This window comes from Bos taurus, chromosome Y (assembly GCF_002263795.3).
Source record: "Bos taurus isolate L1 Dominette 01449 registration number 42190680 breed Hereford chromosome Y, ARS-UCD2.0, whole genome shotgun sequence".
NCBI lineage: Eukaryota > Metazoa > Chordata > Mammalia > Artiodactyla > Bovidae > Bos > Bos taurus.
In genome coordinates, this window is record NC_082638.1 from 59,159,713 (window position 1) to 59,184,393 (window position 24,681).

Genomic DNA, 24,681 nt, shown 5'->3' on the forward strand with positions numbered 1-24,681 from the left:
CAAGCATCCAGTATCGTGCATCGAACCTGGACTTGCGACTTGTTTCATTCGTGATATTATACATGTTTCAATGCCATTCTCCCATATCTTCCCACCTTCTCCCTCTCCCACAGAGTCCATAAGACTGTTCTATACATCACTGTTTCTTTCTTTCTTTTTTTTTTTTTAAATTTTATTTTATTTTTAAACTTTACATAATTGTATTAGTTTTGCCAAACACAGGGTTATTGTTACCATCTTTCTAAATTCCATATATATGCATTAGTATACTGTATTGGTGTTTTTCTTTCTGGCTTACTTCACTCTGTATAATAGGCTCCAGTTTCATCCACCTCATTAGAACTGATTCAAATGTATTCTTTTTCATGGCTGAGTAATACTCCGTTAAACTTTGAATTGTTGTAATTTCTGCTAAGTTGTTAAAGATACTTTTGCTTTTACCTCTAAAGATACTCTCAATTTGGTGACTTCTAAGGTAAATCAGTCTCTCCTATTAATGAAAAAAAAAGTTTCCTACTAGTTGTTAAGCTATATTTGTTCCTTCTTCATGAATAAATAATCTTGTTCCCAGTGAGTTTAAGGTTCTTGCCTTATTGCAAAGAGAATTTCAAGATAGGAAGTTAAGTAAAATGAGTGTTTTAGTTAAGCAAGGGTTTGTCCTTAGAGGGAGAATAGGCAGATAGGTGAGGAGGTGCTACTCAGCACTTCTTTGGTAAACCAGCTATGAAGGGCATACAAACCAAAAGGGGGAAGGATTTTGGAGGTCCTTTCCCTGATTTTCATCCCAGCTCCAGTCTCCTGAGGGGAGGAGGGACCATTGTCTTTATTTAGCTTAAATCAGAAGTGTCATGGTGTTGATGCATGATCTAGTATTTCTTTTTTGCAAGGCTAACCTTTTTGTAATGAAAGCAAAATAAGCAATATGTTACATGTGAATATTGGAGAAGGAAATGGCAACCCACTCCAGTATTCTTGCCTGGAGAATCCCAGGGACAGGGGAGCCTGGTGGGCTGCAGTCCATGGGGTCACGAAGAGTCAGACACAACTGAGCGACTTCACCTCACTTTCACTTGACATGTGAATGAGATTCCTTCCATTCCCCACATTTCTTTGCTGGCTTTGGGACACTTATCATTGAAAACGTGTGAATTCCTGTCAGTCTGGACATTCCTGCTTTTGTCTACCTGTGGACCCCTGCTGTTTACAGGACGAATAATTTCCTGCCACATGGCCGCTGTCTCCATTTCTGTTCTCATAGCTATCTGCCTGTTGTAACAACTAAAACCTCCTTAGTTTTACTGTCATTTAATTGCATGGTTCAGTTCAGTTTAGTCGCTCAGTCATGTCGGACTCTGCGACCCCATGAATTGCAGCAGGCCACACCTCCCTGTCCATCACCAGCTCCCGGGGTTCACCCAAACCCACATCCACTGAGTCCGTGATGCAATCCAGCCATCTCATCCTCTATTGTCCCCTTTTCCTCCTGCCCCCAATCCCTCCCAGCATCAGAGTCTTTTCCAATGAGTCAAGTCGTCGCATGAGGTGGCCAAAGTACTGGAGTTTAAGCTTCACCATCATTCCTTCCAAAGAACACCCAGGACTGGTTGGATCTCCTTGCAGTCCACGGGACTCTCAAGAGTCTTCTCCAACACCACAGTTCAAAAGCATCAATTCTTGGGGGCTCAGTTTTTTCACAGTCCAGTTCTCACATCCATACAAGACTACTGGAAAACCTCAGCACTGGCCACGGGACTGGAGAAGGTCAGTTTTCTTTCCAATCCCAAAGAAAGGCAATGCCAAGGAATGCTCAAACTACCACACAATGGCACTCATCTCACATGCTAAAAAGTAACTACATGGTAGTCACTGAAAAATACATTTATGCCACAAAACAGAATTTTAGCTATACAACTTAACATTTAATTTTGTTCATGAGTAAGTAAGACTCAGATTTCTGTCAACTACAAAGATGCACAACTTGAAAATTACAGGTTGTATTTGTAACAAAATCAGGACTGCAGTGCAGGAGACAGCACCTCAGATAGCTCTGAGAGACTGCTCCAAAGAGGTGGGTCAGGAGAGATCAATATGTTATATTTTGGTAACGGGGAGAGTGAAAGTGTTAATTGTTCAGGCATGTCAGACTCTGTGACTCCATAGACTGTAACCTGCAGTTTCTCTGTCCATGGAATTCTCTGGAGTGGCTTACCATTTCCTGACCCAGGGGATCTTCCTGACCCAGGGATCAAATCCAGGTCTCTTGCATTGCAAGCAGTGAGCCACCAGGGAAGCCCCTGGTGAAGGGGAGTTCAATACAATTAAATATTCAGTTTACAAAAGATTTTCCGGTAGTCAAAGAGCTGATGTCACTACCAAGGGATTTAATGCTTTTCTAATCATGAGATGCAGGGATTGGGATCATGAAATCAGTTCCTGAAAATGACCAACTATCTAAAACCTGTCTGACTAGATTGCCTGGAGCACAGAATGCCTCAGTCCACACTGGACTCTCAAGGGGTGTTGATAGTTGGCAGCTGCTATTCGGTGGAGGAAAACCTTACACGACACATCCAAGTGTGCAGTCAACTCTAAGAGCACCTAGCCTTTAGGGCCCAAGTGAAAGCCCTAGAGAGCCTGGGACACAAGTCACGGCAAGTCTCCAGAGGATGACCATCCATCCAGTCAACGAAGACTATCTCTGCACTCCACTCGAGGACAGGTTAGAGCTAAAGCCAGCCCTGGTCCTGAAGCACTGGCAGGAAATATTAGGCCCTGGGGGACCCTGTCCTAAACTTTTCTTGTCTTTAACTTCTTTGCAATGCCTTACGGAAACTTCTGAATGTGGGTAAATGCCATGCAGTCCCTAGAATGAGCCCAGTCTAAGGTCCCGAAAACCATGCCCCAGTATGCCATCTCACACCCGCTGTAGAGTTATCACACCATAGTTTCTGCTTTGTTTTGTTTTGAACTAGGGCTGGGAAAGACAGGTACCAGCCTGCCGGAGCCCCACGGATTCTTGGACGTTTACAGATTCAGAGAGTAAGAAGACCTGTTTCCAGTGTCTCCTGGGCTGCTTGTTCAGAAAGCACCCAGAGACGGCCAAGCCTTGCCTTCTAGCGCTGTAGATGCGTCTCTGTAGAAGGGGCAAAGCTGGGGTGTACATGCTCAAATGCAAAAGCTGGCCCTGGGCAGGAGATCTCATGCAGGGCACCGTGAAGAGGACATCCATAAAACCTGTGAACTTTACCCTTTGCCCTCAAAAGAGGTGCTGCTTCAGGGAGAAAAGTTGTAGAGTGAGAACTTCATGTGGGACAGAACGTCATGTGGGACATCACCCTCAGGCATGCCCACGGTGGAGCCCTTCTATCTGGGATGAGAGGACAACAGTGGGGGGACAGACGAACTCTGCCTACTCCATTTGTGCCAGTCTGTCTTTTGCTCAATCCAGAGGTGGACGCGATTCCAGAAAGCAGTCATCTACTTCAGAAGGACCACCCTAAGTGCTGACCAGTCCTTCAGTGAGCTCCATATGCTCCAGGTGTTCCCACTGGCCCTTGGCCCACACAGTAGTGGCAAAGCCCTAGATGAAGGACAGCTCCCTTGTGGTTGAAAACATTCTGTGCTGAGCCGTCCCGCAAGGAAGAGAAACGGTCACCACAGGGCTGGTGAGAAAAATGTTTTTCCTACAGCTTGGCCTGGCAGAGGGCCTTGGGCAAAGGCCTTAAGCCTTCCTGGAAAAAGGGATATTGACCCCTGAGCTGCAGCAGCAGCAGCAGCAGCAGCAGCAGCAGCAGCAGCAGTAGCAGCATGGGACACAGAGCACATGGCTGCGTAGGCTCGCCCTAACAGCCTCTTTCCCCTCACTTCTGCCCCTGGACACGCTGTACCGAAGCTGAGTTCCTGGAAAAAATAACAGAGTTCACATGAGCTCTAACATCTACGATGGGATCTGTTTTCCTTTATCTGATTCCTTGCATTTTCTCTTTTCCCCTGGTCACTTTTGCCAGAAACTAATATCCTCACTGCCTTCCCACCCCTCACTTTCTCCCTAGGCCACAGCCCCCCTCCATATACCTTATACACGATCCCCTAAGATGTTACCTGGAACCCCAGCTCTGGGAAGCGGACTCTCAGCAAAGCTGACCGTGCACTCATATACACACTCATACACATGTGGCCTTCGAGGTTCATAGCGAGTTCAATGTTAAGGCTTTTCCCTTGTTCTGTACTCTTATTCAAGTGTCTGATGATAGGCAACAGAGAGGATACCCGGGCCACCACCTTCCAACAGAATTGCGTTCCACTGTTTCAATCTCTGGCCCTTGTTCACCAGACCCTTTCCACGAACATCCACATTTCCCTTGTAAAACTGCCAGACCCACAGTCAATGGGCCCCTCGTCTTCCTTCTCCATCCTCCCCAACCCCCACCCCACGGGAAGAACTGCACCCCCTGACACAACCCCAACATATGACTTAGCCCCCTCTACGAATCTCCACGGACTGGTAATTCCCACGCGGTGGACTGACTCTCCTACATGCAGCTGAAGTGTTTGTCCTGAGGACCTGCCCAAACAATACGCGCCCACATGCAGCTGATGCTTTTTATTTTTCCTTTGCAATTAATTCAGGTTTACTGGTGTCTCACTCTCGATCCACTTCAGCACCAGACCACTCTTCACTACTTTCCCGTCCAAGAGAACTATGCTGGCCATTGGTCTTCACGTGAAGCAGCTTCTTCGGTTTTCTATTTTAGGTGAAGGGGGGCACACCATCGTAAGTGTCTCAAAAGCTGGGGGGAGGGGGTTCCTTGCAAAACAGAGAGAGACAGAGATATGTACACTTACCCTCCCCGAAAACACTAAAGACAGCTTGATTCTTTCAAGTCAGTTCCCAGGGGGGCGTGTCTGTGAACGTTTACATGCCCTAGAAGCACATAGTAAAAAACGGGTATCCCAGTCTTCAGCGTAGAACTATTTACAATAGCTAGGACGTGGAAGCAGCCTATGTGTCCATCAGCAGATGAAGGGATAAGGAAGTTGGAGTACACATACACAGCGGTGTCTTACACAGCTCTAACACGGAACGCATCCATGTCAGTTCTAATGAGATGGAATGAACGTGGAGCCTGCTATACTGCGTGAAGTAAGTCAGAAAGAGAAAGACAAACACTGTCCGTTAACACAAATATATGGAGTTGAGGACCTTGTAGGTGGTGCTGGGCAGCAAAGAAGAAACAGACATATAAAGAACAGACTTTGGCCTCAGTGGGAGATGGTGACGGTGGGTTAATGTGAGAAAGTAGCCCAAAAAGGTTTACATTAGCTTATGCAAAACAGATGACCAGTGCGAGTTTGACAGGTGGAGCAAGGCAACCAAAAGAAAGAGGATAGAGAAGAGGCAGCCACAATGCAGGAGAGTGCATTGCCATCTTACAATGGAAATCCAGGGGTAAACCAAATCCAAAGTAGTAAGGGCAGTTTCTTTCTATGTTGATACTGCTGGGGCATTCCAGTTCCTTTATTGAACCAATGATTTTCAAAGCAATACCAACGATTTTCAAAGCAACATAATGGGTACGGAAGTGAATAGAGAAGGGATGTATGCAGGAGACTAAGCAACTGGCCAAAATGAATGGTAAAGAGGCTGACAAACATACCCTGGAGGAGGAAGAGAGACTGCAGTGAAAGGCTAAAGAGCATGTCAGCAGTTACTCTGCTGTTAGCGAATGGGTGAGGTTCCCTCCTTGACCTCTCAAATGCCAGGTCAGCTAAATCCTGGAACCAAATCATGTTCACAACATTGATGAGAATGAAGTGGGGGAGCACAAAGAGAGATCACTGAGCTGAAGAACTTCAGCTATGACCAAAAATCTCCATGTAGAGATGGATTACCAATAATATGGGCCACTACTGACTGAAGCACAGGACTGAAAAGTCCATAAAACAAGAGGAGACTGAATCAGAAAACTCCAGCATCACAAGTGCAGCAGTGAAAAGTTCTCCCAACAACATTTGGCTCACTTTCCTGCTTCCTCTCTGTGCTCTGGGCTTCCCCCTGAGCCAGGATACTGCTTGCCCTTTTTTGATGCTACTCCTCCCTCTTTTGTTGAATTTGAGCATCCAACTTTGAGACGGTACAAATTCCCAAGACAGAGTCTGATTTCCCTGGCAAGGTCCTGCAGAAAGGTTGTGACATTCAGCCATCACTTCACTGTCCAAACTATCAACTACAGAAAGGAGAGAAAGAGGTTTCCCCAAATATTTCATCATGAAGGACTCAGTAGCTTCTCTATCTTGGCTCTGGCTCCAGCTGCAACCCTTATCCACCACTGGCCTCTGGCTCCTTTGAGCTACTCCACTCCTGGCCACCAGTTCCTACCCAGGCATTCCCAGGGCAGGGGACACTGTGTCTGCACTGCAGTGTACATTTTTGTATCACAATAAATGGCTGATTTATTCTGATAAGTGTACAGAAAGTGACAAATCACTGTCATGTGTATGAATCATTTTTTAAATCACTGGAGCATGTTCTCATGGCAGCGATCATAATGCTTTATTTCCAGTAATGCTTTTCAAATGTGTACTCTCATTGGTTAATGTAGTAATTCTTTATTTGAACTGATTATCATCTGATTATTAGTTGACTGTAACTGCTTACGTGTTTTAATTTTTGTAACATTAGTTACTGCAATATCAGTAAAATCCATCAATGGCATTTACTTTCCAAAAGAGATATGAAAACAAAGGGCCCATTTTACCTGGTGAAATGAAAAAAGGTAACTAATACTAATAGAGCCATAGGAAAACTTTCAAGTAAGAATATAGTAATATAGACATATTCTATTAGAATGGTTCTGTAGTAAGACATTAATACTAATAGACTGGTAAGCATTACATTAAAAACGATTTTCTAAACTATATCTTATACAAATATATTAAGGTGTGTTTACCTTTGGTGCATGATTTCACTGCTGAGTTGTTCACCTACATGTTCTTGACTGCTTAGTTGTCTCTGACTCTTTGCAACTCCATGGCCTGTAACCTGCCAGGCTCCTCTGTCCATGGACTTCTCTGGGCAAGAATACTGGAGAGGGTTGACATTTCCTTCTTCAGGGGATCATTCTGAGCCAGGGATCAAACTCAGGTCTTCTGTATTGGAGGAAGATTCTTTTCCACTGAGTCATCACAGAAGCTCCATTTACCTACAGTATGTTTGCTCAGTCTTGTCCCATTCTTTGAGACCCCATGGACTGGGGCTCGCCAGTGCCCCAGTGCTCTTCTGTCCGTAGGCTTCTTAAGGCAAGAATACCAAAATGGGTTGCCATTTCCTTCTCCATGGATTTACCTAAAGAAGATATATTAGAAAGATCAATCACTACTTTAGAAGAACCAGTCAACACTATATTACTTATTTATAATGGCTTACTAAGAAATTCTAAGTATTTTTGTAAACGGGGAAATATAAAGATTAGTAGACATCAGTATTAAAATAAGACATAAGCACTGAAAATGGAGCTATAGTATTGCTTTATAAGAATAGTAAAATTTAATATACTTACATATATATGTATATAAGTATATTAAATTTCATATATGTATAAATATTTATGTACATATGTGCATATTGGAGAAGGCAGTGGCACCCCACTCCAGTACTCTTGCCTGGAAAATCCCATATACAGAGGAGCCTGGTAGGCTGCAGTCCATGGGGTCGCTAACAGTCGGACACGACTGAGTGACTTCCCTTTCAATTTTCACTTTTCACTTTCACGCATTGGAGAAGGAAATGGCAACCCATTCCAGTGTTCTTGCCTGGAGAATCCCAGGGATGGCAGAGCCTGGTGGGCTGCCCTCTATGGAGTCGCAGAGAGTCAGACACGACTGAAGCGACTATGTGTATATATGTATGTATGTGTATATATATATATACATATATATATATATATATATATAATGGCTATATAAACTAGATAAATTCTAAAGAAACCCTTGGAAAATAAGTTTTAGTTCTCTCCTTCGTTAAGTGTATTTTCTTCTATTAGATATGATTTTACATGTTAATTCCTAGAAGGAAGAATTTTATATAGGGAAAAATAATCTGTCAGCAGAGTTCTTTCAGGTATAGACATGCATTAGCTGAGGTGACAGAAATTGCAGAGTTTGTCCTTAGTGGATCTCTTCATTTTGTTACTTTTGGGATTTTTAGTGAAAAACATTACCTTTATTTGCTTAATGAGAAAATTCCAAATATGTTTACTTCAAAGACACTAAGGCTTTTAACTCCTAAATGGTTTAAATATTTTCATTATTTATCCTTTTCTTTTGTATTAAGAAAAAGGGAAATCACACAATTAAAGAATATGCCACTCAAGAGTGGTCATATTGGTGACATATGAGACGGCAATAAATTATGAAAACATGTGATGGTAGAAGTTCTCTTTTGTATTTTATAGTGATTAAGTTAACCCGACTGGTAAACCTAGTAGAATATTTTGCTCTTTTTATTTTTGGTTTATTTTTTTTTTTTTTTAGACTTTCCCTCAAAGGTCTCCATTTACCCCTCCTCCACCTCTGTATTTTCTTCCTGCCCTACTTTCTCTGCGGCTCATCTCGCGATACATCCAGGTTCCTTATGCTCGTCTCCTCGTGCCGTACATCCGGTTCTTTATGCGCTTGACGGAAGAGGCAGGGCTGCGTTCAAAATTAGTTTAGCTAGCAGTCGACTCAGGGGCTTTGGTGGTGTGTGTTCGGAAGACCGAGACAAAAAAAAAAGTAAAGAATCGGGCATTTTAAGATCAAAAAACAGATTTATACCTTATGAGAACATGTTTATAGGTATAGTGTCAGTTTTTACTGGAGAAAAATGGTAACTCAGACTGACTTTTCCTGTCAGGTTTTTTCCCGTAAGACCTAATAGCTGAGTGTATGTATATATATGTGTGTGTGTGTGTGTGTACATTATCTTGAAAAGTCTTATTAGTTTATTTCTTGAAAAATATCTTTAATTTTTATTCCTTGGAGAATCAGTGCCTGAAGTAGCAATGGAAAGCCAGTGAAGTTTGAGGGTTCTTTTGTCTGAATGGAGGGCTTGGGGATGCGATGGACGAGGTGGGGGCGGAGCGGGGGTGGGATGAAGAAGGGGGTTTGAAATGTCTGGATGTTGGCTGTGGGAGGATATACTGGGCGTATACTCCTACCCTGGGACTGAGAAAGCTGTTTTTGCTTTGTAACTTTTCTTTGATGTATAAGGCTGGATCTTTCTCCACAAGCTTATGGCTACTAGGGCGGGATGTTGGTTGCTTTCGGTGTGTAATTCATTTTTTCCCTGTTGGTTTGGGGCTGCTAGTCGTGTGCAGTGTTGCCTTGGTGTGCAGTTCGGCTTTTTTCCGTTGGTTTGGGGCTGCTAGTCATGTGGAATGTTGCGTTGGTTTCTCGCAAAATGTGGCTTTGGTGTGTAATGCGGCTTTTTTGCTGTCCACTTGGGGCCGCTGCTTCAGTCGTCTCTGACTCTGTGCGACCCTATAGACCGCAGCCCACCAGGCTCCCCCGTCCCTGGGATTCTCCAGGCACGAATACTGGAGTGGGTTGCCATTTCTTTCTCCAGTTGGGACCGCTAGTCATGCAGAATGTTGCTTTGGTGTGTAATGCATTTTTTCCCCCGTTGGCTGGTGCCTGTTAGAGGCGCGGAATGCTTCTTTGGTGTGTAATGCGAAATTTCTCCCTCCGCTAGGGTCTTCTAGTTGTGCAGAATGTTGCTCTGGTGTGTAGTTTGGCTTTTTTCCGTTGGCTTGGGGCTGCTAGTTGTGCGGAATGCTACTTTGGTGGGTAACGCGGCTTTTCTCCCTCCACTTGGGGCTGCTAGTTGGGCTGAATGTTGCTCTAGTGTGTAATTTGGCTTTTTTGTTTGTTTGTTTGTTTGTTTCCCTTGCCTTGGGGCTGCTAGTTTACCGGACTGTTGCTTTGGTGTGTAAACCGGCTTTTCTCCCTTGGCTTGGGGCTGCTAGTTGCGGGGGCTTAGTCGTGCAGAATGTTGCTCTGGTGTGTAATTCGCCTTTTCTCCGTTGGCTTGGGGCTGCTAGTTGTGCGGAATGCTGCTTTGGTGGGTAACGCGACTTTTCTCCCTCCACTTGGGGCTGCTAGTTGGGCTGAATGTTACTCTAGTGTGTAATTTGGCTTTTTTTTTTTTTTTTTTTTCCTCCTTGCCTTGGGGCTGCTAGGGCACCGGACTATTGCTTTGGTGTTTAACCTGGCTTTTCTCCCTTGGCTTGGGGCTGCTAGTTGTGGGGGCTGTTGCTTTGGTGCCTAATCCAGCTTTTCTCTCTTGGCTTCTGGCTACTAGTCATGGGATATTGCTTTGGTGTATAACTCAGATTTTCTCCCTTGCCTTGAGTCTGCTAATTGCGCATCTGGATGTAACAGCCCAGGCTCCATTTTGTTTCACGTGCACTCTTTTTTTTTTTAAACAGTTTTTCTCTGAGATAGTGACAGTAGTTGACAAACTTAACCAGTATACCGAACCATTTTACTTATATGACTTAAAACTAAAGTTTTCAAATGTTGAACTGTTGATTAACTTAACGAAAATGGTCAAATTTTAATGTTCATAAAAGTTAACATTATTTTGTCTGGAGCTATGATTCTTAGTTTACCAAAATAAGTAACCACAGGTTAAATTTTCCTCAGCAAAGTATTTTATTCTCTTGTGGCTTTTATGACTTAGTATTGTAGAAGTTTTTAAATTTAAGTGTATTTTACAGATTATTTGTTGTGTAATCAATATAAACGTGAGAAAATGGGGAAATTTGAAAATGTGTTTAGTGTATTTTATGTACATTTTATAAAACTTAGATACTGTATTTAGGTTTTAATGAGTGAATTCTTTAAACACTGCAGCTCAAAACAGTTTTCCAGCAGCCTTCTAATGTAATTTAAACTTACAGGTTTTTGTTATCTGTAAAAAAACAGCATTCATTAGGTCAGGGCTTGTTTTCCTTTTTGCGTTACAAGCTTCCTTGTATTTTAAGTAAACATTTTTAAAAGTTCAGTTCTTTTTAAATGATATTGGAACATTTTGGCTCATAATTTGTTCTTTGGTATATTTTTTGCCACCTAACAGTAAAATGATGGAAGCAGATCGGCCTGGAAAACTGTTAATAGGAGGCCTCAGTGCTGAAACAACGGAGGAGTCTCTTGAAGCTGAATTTGGGAAATATGGTCACATTGTGGAAGGTAACTCTAGAATCGGATATGACTGAGTGACTGAACTGAATCGAACTCTAGAATCAACATACGTAACTCTTTAAAGCAAATGTCTACTTGATATATATCCATGGACAACTATGAGTAGTTTCAGGTTTTTGTTTTTTTAATTGGGCAAGTACTTGGCAGTCAGTGAAAGGGTCTCCTCTTACTGAAAAGGGAAGAAAACAGTGCCTTTAAAATGTACTAGTGGTCCTGGGATGTGAAAGAGAATAAGACATGGTAATAGTAGAATTATTGAGATTTACTGTTCATTTTTAGAATACTAGGAATAATATATAAAAATCAAATTATGTGATATTTTTATATCATGTATAAAACGATATATAGATTTTTGTTTTTAAGTAACTTTCAAAAGTTTGTACTGTGTTGATAACATTCAAGTATGTTAAAGGGTCTTATGAGAAATTGTCAAAGGAGTGATAATTTTGAAAATAGTAAAGTTCAATTTTATGTGACATTTTAAATTTAAAAGATTTACGTGTATTACAGTTCTCTTGATAAAGGATCGGAACACAAACAAGTCGAGAGGCTTTGCTTTCATTACTTTTGAGAGCCCCGCAGATGCAAAGGATGCTGCCAAAGAAATGAATGGAAAGGTAAGTCTTAATAATGTATGTTCTTCATTTAACACTATTGATAGATTTCTTTTGGAGAAGGCAATGGCACCCCACTCCAGTACTCTTGCCTGGAAAATCCCATGGGCGGAGGAGCCTGGTGGGCTGCAGTCCATGGGGTTGCAGAGTTTGACACGACTGAGTGACTTCACTTGCACTTTTCACTTTCATGCGCTGGAGAAGGAAATGGCAACCCACTCCAGCGTTCTTGCCTGGAGAACCCCAGGGACAGGGGAGCCTGGTGGGCTGCCGTCTATGGGGTCGCACAGAGTCGGACACGACTGAAGTGACTTAGCAGCAGCAGCATAGATTTCTTTATTGTTACAGTAGTATAATGCTTTGTAAGGCTTCACTCCTTTTTGTCACATAAATACTAGTTCCTCTGGTTGGGAAGAGATTGAAGTTAATACCAGCATTAACAAAACAGATTAAATCTGTCTTCTATTAACATTCAGGTGTAAATACAAATAGGTTTTAACCTTCAGCACTCTCCCCGTATTTCATACTGTATTTTAAGTCTTGGCATTTTCTATTTAAGTCACTCTTCAGTGTATCAGTGTTAGGAATAAAAATTTGTCCCGTAGAAGCTGAACTTTTTTAAAAAACTGGAGAATTGCTTTACAGTATTGTGTTGGTTTCTGCCGTGTATCAGCATGAATTAGCCATAAGCATACAAATGTTATCTCCCTCCCACTTCCCTCCCCATCCCATTTCTTTAGCTAGCTATGGAGCACTGTGTTTGCTCCAGGATGTGCCCCGTCTGTGGATTGTTACATTAAATAAAAAGGAAGTCTGTATCTCCCCCATTTTATATTGTGGGTAATAGGCTTTTGTACTCATGATATCCTGTTGTTAAATTATCTCTGGAACTTCTACATTCCCTTAGTGCAAATACATTAATTCCCTATTATCTACAGTTATGGTTCTAGTATATTTCACACATGTGACACATGTTGACCCTTGTCCTTTAATTTTTCAGATATGGTAGTACCTAAAAGTTAAGTTTGACTCAGCTTTGGGTCACAGAGATAAATTTTCCTTGAGAATACTTGATGGTAACTAATTCCTCTTTTTTTTTTTTTTTTATTTGTTCTAGTTGTCAAGCACTGGAACATGTAATCTGAAATTACACTTGAGTAATTTTTATTCAATAGGTGTTATATTGCGAGGCATTGATTGAATTTAGTTAGCTGGTTAATGGTTGTGGATGAGACAAAATATTTATTTTCTTAAGCACTGGCGTTCTGGGTGAAGGGAAAAAACGTACAAATAGAAACATTAATTTTACACGCAGAAATGTTAAGGAAAATAAAGTAGTAATTTTGGTGGAGCTCATCGGGTGGTGAATACTATTTTTTTCAGTATATCTAGGAATATTTGCTAAATCCTGAGTTGGGAAAGAGACACTGCATGAATTTGTGGAAAATATTTTGAACCAAGATATAGAAAATGAGACCCTAAGATGAGGGGAAAATGGCTTTTGAGGATGATTGTATTGATCTAGAGGCCATTTCAGCCAGAAGTCCTGGTGGAAATTTAGGATTTAAAATTGTTTTCCAAAAATAATGTGAAATAACAAGAGTGTATATAGTATGATTCCTGTTAGGTTTTCAAAACTCCTTTTGGTCTCTGTAAAATATTAAGGCAGATATTGGAAGATTAAATTTAAGCATTTCTGAAAAATACGAAGTAGCATTACGGTCAGTAACCCCCTGGGAACAGAAAATAAAACAGTTGTATAAGGCAAGAAATGTTAATGGCCAAATAAAGGTTCTATTTTTAAAAAAAGAAAAATGAAGAAAATTATTAGAACTAGAGTAAATACAGAGCAGCAGTTATATTGAGAAAATTTATGTTTGTGTCTAATAGAACAAATGCTAAAATATAATTATGATAGGAACAATTATTTTGAATAAGTAATAGGCATACTTTTACATACCCTTGGGAAGCTGAAATTTTAAATGGAAAATTTACTAAAATGAAGCATGTTATAGAAAATAAAAATGTGTGCTTTTTCATGGTAAAGGAGAGATACTCATCATTTAATACCAGAGAACCGTTCAGGAAGTTCTAATAGTAAATACATACGCTTTGTGTTGGATGACTTAGGAAAGGCAATTGCCAATTAAGTCATGTTCATCATATTGAAGAGCACAGTCATTTCAGGAAAAAAATGTTTGCTTTGGGGAAAAATACTGATTTAATTCATTGCAATAATAAGTTAAAATTTATGTAACATTACTGATGTTGTACTTAATCTTATAGTTTTTGGATGGAAAAACAATTAAAGTAGAACAAGCCAATAAACCATCTTTTGAAAGTGGTGGTAGACAGAAACTGCAACCCCCTGCAAGAAACAGGGGCCATCCAAGAAATCTGAGATGGGAAAGAGGAGGATCTGGTGGAGCAAGAGGGCGTATGTCTCATGGAGGAAACTTTGGTAATGTATTAAAATACAAGGACGCCATAGCACTGAAAAACTGTTAAGTTTGAACATCTAGTAAATCTCAATGTCTATTGCATTGTTAATGAGAAGAATAATCTACAAGAATATATTAAATGAGAAAATTACCATTATTGATAATCAGAATTATTTCTAAGTTGTAAAGAATTGTTGTAGTTATAAAATTACTTATGTGCAAAAAAAGTTCATCATCTTACAGGGAAATGGCTTAAATTTTATTCTTTTTTTTTACCATTGTTATCGATGCCTCTTTAACAGTTTTTCTACACAATTCATTGCTGTTGATCATACATTAGAATTTTCCAATTTTGGCAAATAACTTTATTTAAACTATTAAAAAGACATGTATATACTCTCAGAGTAGTCCTACTGTATTGTAAAAAGTACTGGAGAACTTTGAAGATTACATAACAGATAACACAGTTCAGGGGTGAACATTGTGTATTTTTGGACTGACCTTGTAGTATTTGTCTTGAGCATGTATGTGCAGACAACTCTATGCAATTCTCCACTGTCATTTTGATATGGTGCTTTTGTTCCTGGGTTCTGTTGTAATAAAATTTGCATTTTGGAAAAGTTGTCTTTGATACAGATGTAAAAGCCTCTGTTTTGTATGTATAATTACATATATGTACATACATATGCATGTTTGTGTGTGTTAGAGAACAGTGAGTTACTGCAAATGGTATTATGAAATATTTTCAAAGAAGTTTTTACTTGGTAAGAAAGAAGGGAGGCACTTTCCATTCATAAACTTCCATATATCTAACAAACTTTGTCTCCTCTACTAACAATAACCAATCTTGAAAAATAAAACATTTCACTTCTGTTTTTGACAACCAGATGTGTGATTTTTTAGAAAATATTTTTAAAAGTTCTGTTACAGGGTGTGTTCATTATAAGATCACACAGTTCTGTTATTTTCTCAGGAGATGAGAAAAGTTTACTAGCTCATATTCTGCAAAGTGTACTCTCCCAAGTGTAACTGGAATATATCTGTAAACATTTTTCTAGTTAGATAAAAAGATTTCATTACTTACCATGCATTCTTAAATACTATTAGAGTTGAACAGAACATAGCCTTTTCCTTGAAAAATTAACAGTAAAGGTTGATCCTTGAACAAAGCAGATCTGTGTGGATTCACTTAAAAGCAGGGTTTTTTGTTTTTACTCCAAGTAAATATGTACTAGGTTACTAAATGATCCAAGGTTGTTGGAGAAGTTGCATTTTTTCCTATAAAAGGAGTTTTTTATACTTTTAGGTGCATATTTTTTTTATTGTTTTGACATAACACCTATTGTGTTACATTTTTAAAAGCTTTTTTGACACCAGAATTGTATGAATTATTTTCCTCCCAGTGTGTTTAAAATTTTATTTTATCCTGGTTTTTCTCCACCTCCTCTATTCTCTTCAGACTACTATCACAGCAGTGGTTCTTTAATCATTTCATAAATTTTTCAAACTGACTGAATTGTACTAACTGATGTATCACATGAGGAAATAGTTTTATTGGTTTAGACAAATACAAATGCTGAAGGCAATGGTAGTTCTTTATTAAAGATCTATAAACAGTAAGCAAAACTTAAACTTTAAGAATGTTTACTCTACCTAAAAAATTGCATTGAAATACAGGTGATAATGGATATAGTCTCAACACGAGCTCTTCAAGAGGACCCTATCCAGTTAAAAAAGGACCATCTTCAAGATGTCAAGGTCCTTCTCCTAAAAGATCTGCTCCTTCTGTTCAAGGGCGAAGCAGTAGTGGAATGAGAGGACGAGGTAAACGTTATATAATATAGAGACTATTGTTTCTGAGTAGTTAGTAAACGTGAGCTATTTAAAAATCAATCCTTAACTTTAAGAAGCAAAATGAAAAGAGAATTACATGGACATGTTTGTTGATCACTAGTTGATTTGTGGATGAAAAATAATTCTTTAGCATCTAATTATAGATGTGTGGTAGGTGATTAACATAGAAGTGGGGAAGACATTTCTTTTAAATCTATGCTTGCTAGAGAATTCCTTGGGTTTTTTTTTTTTTTTTTTTTTGAAGTTGCTAACATTTGCTGCTTAGTAGGATTTTTCACGTGGTTTCAAGATCAAGTATTTTCATGAAAACTAATATCCCATGAGTCAGCGATTTGGAATGTAGAGTAGTTTAGCTATGTTATATTGGCTACCTGGTTCATGTAATTATAAACAGTAACTGAAACTTGTCATATTAACTGTAGTTTGGATTCTTAACATATTTTTACATTGTTTGCTCTTGATACAGCTAAAAACTTTGAATCATTATCAAATTGTCATTTTTATGTATAGAATATTAATGAAGCTAAGTGTATTATGGTATTGATTTCAAAATACAAAAGAAGCTTAGAAACCTAAAGTTTCATTAGATTATTAGCCTAGTGAGCAAACAAAACAAGAGAAGTCTGACCACCAGGAATTAGTAAGAATTAGCACAAGAAGTGAGTATTATTTACAGTAAATAGTTTTCCTGTTTTGGAAGAGGTAGCATTTTTCAAATGAGCCCTTTATTGCTAATAAGTAGTTGAACTCAATAGTACTATCATTTGGAAAGGTCAGTAATTCAGGTTGCAGTTTATGTTAAATTTATCAACATTAGGAAAAAATCAAGTACTTTGTGATTGAACCTGTGAAAATAGTTTCAAAAAAATAATTAGACTTTACTCAAAGTTTGAGAGATTCTATTACTTGTAATTTAAAGATTATCCAAAATGTACAGGGAGCAGAAGATGTCAGGAAATAAAATGTTCAGAAATTACATTTATAAAGCAAGCTAAATGTGCATGAATCGGATTTTATAAGTATTTTTTTTCAATTGTTTTGGAGAGAGGAGACACACCAGTCTTTCGAATTTTTCTTTGAAATATTACTCTCAATTCTGAGATACTTATGTGAGCATTTTTAAATTAAAGGTCCAGTATTGCGGAGAGAAAATTACAGAGGAGGTCCTCGTAGACAGCCAGTGTCTTCTCGGAGAGATAACTATGTGTCACCAAGAGATTATGGTTATGCTACTAAAGACAGGTAAAGAAAAATAAAATACATGAATTTTTAAGTCATAGTTAATTTTGTTGAGGTAAAATGTATCTAACAAAATTTTAAAAGTGAACAGTTCAGTAGCATTTAAACTACTCAGAATTCTGCAACCGCTATCTCTGTTCAGTTCCAAAACATTTCATCACCCCAAAACAAAATCTATAAGCAGTTGCTCCCATTTTTATCCCCCCGTGTCCCTAGGAGACACCCACCTACGTCATGTGTCTGTAAATTTACCTAATCCTGAATATATCATACGTTCACTGTAGCCTGCCAGGCCCCACTGCCCATGGAGTTCTCCAGGCCAGAATACTGTAGTGGGTAGCCATTCCATTCTCCAGAGGATCTTCCTGAGGGATTGGACCCTGGTCTTCCATATTGCAGTCAGATGCTTTACCAACTGAGCCACATGGAAGCCTTAACAATATGTGACCTTTAATATGTGGCTTTTCCATTAGTGTGAGTGTTTTCAAAGATAATCCTTGCTGAAGCATGAATCAGTACTTCAGTTTTTGAGTGGGGGTTAAACTACCATTATATGTATAGTTAACATTGTTTGTTTATCCATCTTTATGGTTAAAGCGTACAAACATTGGAGTACCTGCTTTCAATTCAGAGTGTAAACTCTGAATTGGAATTCCTGGGTCATACAGTATTTTCAGTATTTTAAGGAACCATTCATCTTCTCCATAACTGCACTGGTGGTGCAGTGCTAAGAGCCCACCTGCCAACGCAAGAGACTCAGATTCAATCCCAAGGTGGGGAAGATACCCTGGATGAGAAAACAGCAATTTACTCCATATTCTTGCTTGAAAAATCCCATCAATAGAGGGGCCTGGTGGGCTACAGTCCACAAGGTCACTAAGAGTCTGACACAGCTTTCTATTTACTGTGCACACACAGGATTTCTGCATGCTCACCAACACCTGATGCTTTATATTAGGGTTAGCCTGTCTACTAGGTGCAGAGTAGGTGTCTCATTCAGATTGAAAAACTTTTTTTCTTCCTAAAAAAATAATGATGTTAAGCAGTGTTTTACATTCTTGTTCATCATTATATATCTTCCTTGAAGAAAAGTATATTGAGATCCTCTGAATTTAAAACTTTTTTTGTCTGTATGAATTCAGTATGAATTCTTTTCATTTATTTTTGTTTGTTTGTTTTAAGTTACTCAGGCAGAGATCCAAGTTCGCGAGACACCAAGAATTATGCTCCACCATCTAGAGACTATGCATACCATGATTACGGCCATTCAAGTTCTTGGGATGATCATTCCTCTAGAGGACATAGGTACTATAAACAATTCTGTTTCTAATCAAATAACTTATGGAAATTTTTTCTTTAACATTAATTCTCTTAAATTTAGTGATCATGATGGCTATGGTGGAAGCCGTGATAGAGATTATTCTGAACATCGAAGTGGAGGCTCTTACAGGGATTCATATAGGAGTTATGGTAAGAGTACAGTTACAACTCAGAAAGGACAGAATTAGAATTGACATGCTAGATCTACATCATTTACTCAAGTTTACTTCTAATTTCTCAGGGGAAAAAAAAAGTAATTTCTACCTAATTGATTGGTTTGAATTAGTTTTGATCAGTCATTTAAAATGATATGAAGGGTAATTTGGCAGCTTACATTTTTTAATCACAAAAATTACTGTAACATTTTTAAAAACAAAAGTGCTATTAAGAGTATGAAGCATAGGAACATTATGAAGTTCAAAATTTTAGTCTTTTCCAAAAAATTAATATTTACTTTAAACTGCTGCTGAGTCATTTCAGTCACGTCCGACTCTGTGCAACCCCATAGATGGCAGCCCACCAGGCTCCCCTGTCCCTGGGATTCTCCAGGCAAGAACACTGGAGTGGGTTGCCATTGCCTTCTCAACCACTGGAGCTAAAAAATACTGCTCTTTTTAAATAAATGTGAAAGCCCCTTCACCATGGCTACTAGTTCATATCTTCACCACAGAGGCAGATAAAGGCTAGCCTTTGAAAGATTTAGTACTTTATAGTCATGTTATAGTAGTAATGGGAAAATTTTATAATTTTATCAATTATTAATTTCACAGGGGGCTCCCACGGTGCTGTATCAGGAAGAGGTCCACCTCTGAGTTACGGCAGAGGTCGTCACTATGACGATTATAGCAGTACAAGAGATAGAAATGGAGGAGGGCAGAAAAGTTACTCATGCAGCCGAAGTGATACATACTTAAGTGGTCGTGACCGTGGTGGAAGACAAGAACAAGGATTTCCATCCTCCAAGGATAGGGTGTACCCTGCTCCTCATGAGTCATACAGTAGCTCAGGTTATGAGGCTTCCAGGGGAGGTCATGGGGGAAACCGATCTGAAAGAGTAGGCCGAAACAGATACTAAAAATAATACTCACATACCATGTTTTGTTGGCATGGGAAAATTTTGTGTGAGTTTCTGTTTTAATTCATACTTGAGTACTGCTGAAGAAAAAGCATTGGCTTTGGAGGGAAGAGCTGTAAACTTTACCCTCCATGAATTTTCAGATAAATTGAAAAATAGAATCATTCAGATAAGTTGAAAAATAGAGTTATTCAAAGTAATTTCATAGTTGTCTGCTAATTGAAAAATAGAAGTTAAAAATTTTTAATTTAATGTCTAAATTTTCAGAGTGTGTTTTGCGAAATGCCACTGTTTATTTTACTGGTGCGTTAAACAAGCATAAAAACACTTGTTTGGAGGGTGAATTGTGCTGTTTGCTTAAAGTTTCCCTTTGTGTCTTTGCACATGAATGCATTCAGAATTAAGCAATACGGTATTTCTCCATTGCAAGCTGTACCTGCTTTCTATTTAGGTTAACAAATATTACATGCTATTTTTGAAAGCAGTGTATAAAAGGTTTGACAAGTCTCTAAAAAACCTGAAAGGGATGTTTGCGTCCTTACTGAAATGTTGTGTCCAACTGTTTAAAACAATAGTATAAATCAGAAGAAAATTTAGATATATGACTAAAATGTTTAAGTCTAAAGTTAAGTATCAATTTTCTTAGCCATTCAAGTGGCTAATGACAAAAGTGCCATGATTAAAAAGAAAACAATTTGTACCTAAGTTGAGATTGAACTAGTTAAGTATTCTGAGTATGTATCTTAATGAAAGTAAATAGTTCTAGATTTGTTGGAAAGGCAGTGTTTTAAGTAATGATGATTTTAACTTCATTTTGGAGTACTTGATCTAACCCAAAAGTATAGGCTTATCTATAAGGAAAGTTAAGGGTTTTTATAGGTAGATTTAGGTATCAATAATAATACATCAACTTTTTGTTAAGAAACAAGTATAAGAGCTGCAGGACAAATGGAATTGGCAAAATTAGTGGAGAGATTTGCAATTTCCTTTTAAAGTAACAGCAAATTAGGGGAAATTTACTTTTTAAAGGTTCAATTAACAATATTTGAGGCAAACTCAGAAGACAGATTAAGAAATTTCTTAGGATTGTTCCAAATGTTAGAAGTCAAAGGCATAGTTGAATACATTTTCAAGACAAAGGATAGTGCATAAAAGTGACATTGATATTTACATGAAGTTCAAGGCAACACTGTCCAGGTAAGCAGGAACAAAGTAAGCAGTAAGTTACTGATCCTAGTACAAAGCTGAGAAAGAACAGGATATTTTTTAAGTAGTTAGATTGGTAACTTCTGAAATTGCAACCAGATCTCAAACGGCTATTTTGATGCTAGACATTATGAAAGCATAACTTTCATTTAGTTGTGCTGTAGTGTTTGTGAGGACTGAATAAGAATATAAACTTCCTAGCATAATTTCTAATTATTTCCTATGAATCCATTATGATAGTGTCTGTATTACCTACCCTGGAAACTTTGAGCAACAGAAAGATCCTTGACAGGATATCTTGTTATAATAGTGACAACATTCGTGAGTATATGAGAATGGCAACCTAGAAAATAATTTCTCCCAAACATTGCTATAAAGATTCTGTTTTTGAGCATGTTAAAGAGTAAACTCTGAAAATTATAACCAAAGTTAAAGGCCTGTCCTGTTAAAGTGTTCATTCGACAAAAATGAATTTGTTGTCTGTAGTACAGAGAATAAAAAGTAAATTTCAACTATAACTAAATTTCTCTACAGTTTATGTGTAATGAGTTACTGTTTTTAAAATCAGTTTGACCTGAAGGTTCCTGTAGTTGGCTTAATTTGAAAATGGCAATTAACCCAGAAATGTAAAATTCCCTGTTGAAAATGCTCCTGATGTAAGAAATGTTGTACCTTTCTGTTGACCCTAGCCATTAAACTGGTTTTTAGTAATAAAGAATATCAAGTTGCTTTAGAAACAGTGTTAAAAAACCTGCACAACGAAGTATTCTTCTTCTGTATGTTGATATAGAACTCTGTATCCCAGGCTTTGCTGTGTATGCTGAATATAAAGGCATAATTTGTTTAGTGTTTAGTAACTATGAATTTTAAATCATCTAAAAGTGGGAAAAAGTCCTTGAAACTGTCTTGACTTAAAGGGGTTATCTTCTTGTATGTTGCTTGTTTTTATTTGATGTTTTTGTGTTAGAGAAAACTTTCCATTTGTGATTTTTCATTAGTTCTGTATGTATTGTAAACTTTTAGTACTTTGTGTTAGGAATTTTTATCTTGAAATTAAAGTGTTACATAGCTTTCTAAAAGTGTTAGTTTGGCTTTTTATACCTACTCTATTATTTTTTTTTCTTACTGTGATATATGATAGAATTATTTTCATTTCTTAGTGAAACACCAATTTTTCCAGTAAAAACTAGCATAAAAGTTAAAAAGTATGCACATCTTTTTCTCAGCTCTTGTTTCTACTTCTCTTAATGAAATTTTCTGCTATGTATTGCCATGTAGCACATTACTTCGGAAGTACCTCTATTATTGTTCAATTTTATCTTTTATTTTTCTGGCTGTTTCCTTTATATAGTTCCATAAGCCATTGGAGTTTTGACTGACATTGCTTTACATTTATCAATGAATTAGGGCAAAAGTGACTTTAATGTTTTAGAATTTCCCGCCCATCTTTCATTATATTCAGACTCTATTTAGAACCTGACAGATTCTCACTAAAGGCCCTTATTACATCAGTTGTTAATGACATTTTCCTGTTTACTTGTGTTTGGTTTTGCTGGATTTTTTTCGGTGGCAGATTCTTTAAGAGTTAGCCACCTGGAAGCCCTGTTAGCTGCATTCCTAAAGTAATGTTTAATGCTTAGGTTTTGAATGAAATTTTATGTGTATTGCAATTAATAAATGGGTGTTCTTTTTGTTTAAAGTTCTTTAATTTAAGTGATATTTTATTAAAAATAACTTACAGTATTCAATTTCCTGCATAAGCTGGCCATCATTTAAGGACACACTTTTATTATTTGGTCTGTATCCCTGTTTTCTTCTTCCACTCCGAGGAATTAAACTTTCAGTTCAGCTCAGTCGCTGAGTCATGTTCCACTCTGCAATCCTATGGACTGCAGCACACCAGGCTTTCCTATCTATCACCCACTCCCAGAGCTTGCTCAAACTCATATCCATCAAGTCACTGATGGCATCCTACCATCTCTTCCTCTGTTGTCCCCTTCTCCTGCCCTCAGTATTTCCTAGCATCAGGGTCTTTTCAGTTGAGTCAGCTCTTCACATCAGGTGGCCGAAGTATTGGAGTTTCAAGTTCATCATCAGTCCTTCCAGTGAACACCCAGGACTGATGTGGTTTAGGATGGACTGGTTGGATGTCCTTGCAGTCCAAGGGACTCTCAAGAGTCTTCTCCAACACCATAGCTCAAAAGCATCAATTCTTTGGCACTCAGCCTTCTTTATGGTCTTACTCTCACATCCATACATGACTACTGGAAAAGTAACTTTGACTAGATGGACCTTTGTCAACAAAGTAATGTCCCTTCTTTTTAGTATGCTGTCCATCATACCTATCTATCATATGCTGTTTATCATATCTTTCCTTCCAAAGAGCAACTGTCTTTTAATTTCATGGATACAGTCACCATCTGCAGTTGTTTTTGGAGCCCAAGAAAGTAAAGCTTGTCACTGTTTGCATATTTTCCTCATCTATTTGCCATGAAGCTTGTGGGACCAGATGCCATGATCTTCGCTTTTTGAATGTTGAATGTTAGGCCAGCTTTTTCACTCTCCTCTTTCATGTTCATTATGAGGCTCTTGAATTCCTCTTTGCTTTCTGCCATAAGGGTGGTGTCATCTGAGATTATTGATACTTCTCTCAGTAATCTTTTGACTCCAGCTTATCTGACATTTCATATGATGTACTCAGTATATAAATTAAGCAGAATGACAGTATACAGCCTTGACATACTCCTTTCCTGATTTGGAACCAGTCTGTTCCTTGTCCAGTCCTAACTGTTAACTTCTTTTTTTTTTTTTAAACTTTACAACATTGTATTAGTTTTGCCAAATATCGAGATGAATCCGCTACAGGTATACATGTGTTCTCCATCCTGAACCTTCCTCCCTCCTCCCTCCCCATACCATCCCTCTGGGTCATCCCAGTGCGCCAGCCCCAAGCATCCAGTATCGTGCATCGAACCTGGACTTGCGACTTGTTTCATTCGTGATATTATACATGTTTCAATGCCATTCTCCCATATCTTCCCACCTTCTCCCTCTCCCACAGAGTCCATAAGACTGTTCTATACATCACTGTTTCTTTCTTTCTTTTTTTTTTTTTAAATTTTATTTTATTTTTAAACTTTACATAATTGTATTAGTTTTGCCAAACACAGGGTTATTGTTACCATCTTTCTAAATTCCATATATATGCATTAGTATACTGTATTGGTGTTTTTCTTTCTGGCTTACTTCACTCTGTATAATAGGCTCCAGTTTCATCCACCTCATTAGAACTGATTCAAATGTATTCTTTTTCATGGCTGAGTAATACTCCGTTAAACTTTGAATTGTTGTAATTTCTGCTAAGTTGTTAAAGATACTTTTGCTTTTACCTCTAAAGATACTCTCAATTTGGTGACTTCTAAGGTAAATCAGTCTCTCCTATTAATGAAAAAAAAAGTTTCCTACTAGTTGTTAAGCTATATTTGTTCCTTCTTCATGAATAAATAATCTTGTTCCCAGTGAGTTTAAGGTTCTTGCCTTATTGCAAAGAGAATTTCAAGATAGGAAGTTAAGTAAAATGAGTGTTTTAGTTAAGCAAGGGTTTGTCCTTAGAGGGAGAATAGGCAGATAGGTGAGGAGGTGCTACTCAGCACTTCTTTGGTAAACCAGCTATGAAGGGCATACAAACCAA

The 24,681-nt window shown here is 38.4% G+C and overlaps 1 protein-coding gene and 1 pseudogene across 1 annotated transcript; one reads left to right on the forward strand and one right to left on the reverse strand.

Annotated features, from left to right (window-relative positions):
• Positions 1-5,314: 5,314 nt before the first annotated feature.
• On the reverse strand, positions 5,315-6,267 carry LOC132344559 (etoposide-induced protein 2.4 homolog; annotated as a pseudogene).
• Positions 6,268-11,089: 4,822 nt separating this feature from the next.
• LOC132344528 (RNA-binding motif protein, X chromosome-like) lies at positions 11,090-22,036 on the forward strand. The gene is made up of 8 exons (XM_059884216.1): positions 11,090-11,229; positions 11,752-11,858; positions 14,142-14,316; positions 15,974-16,120; positions 17,281-17,392; positions 18,572-18,694; positions 18,771-18,859; positions 19,480-22,036. The coding sequence occupies exons 1-8, from the start codon at positions 11,121-11,123 to the stop codon at positions 19,782-19,784; spliced, it is 1,167 nt and encodes a 388-aa protein (XP_059740199.1). The 5' UTR covers positions 11,090-11,120; the 3' UTR covers positions 19,785-22,036.
• Positions 22,037-24,681: the final 2,645 nt, after the last annotated feature.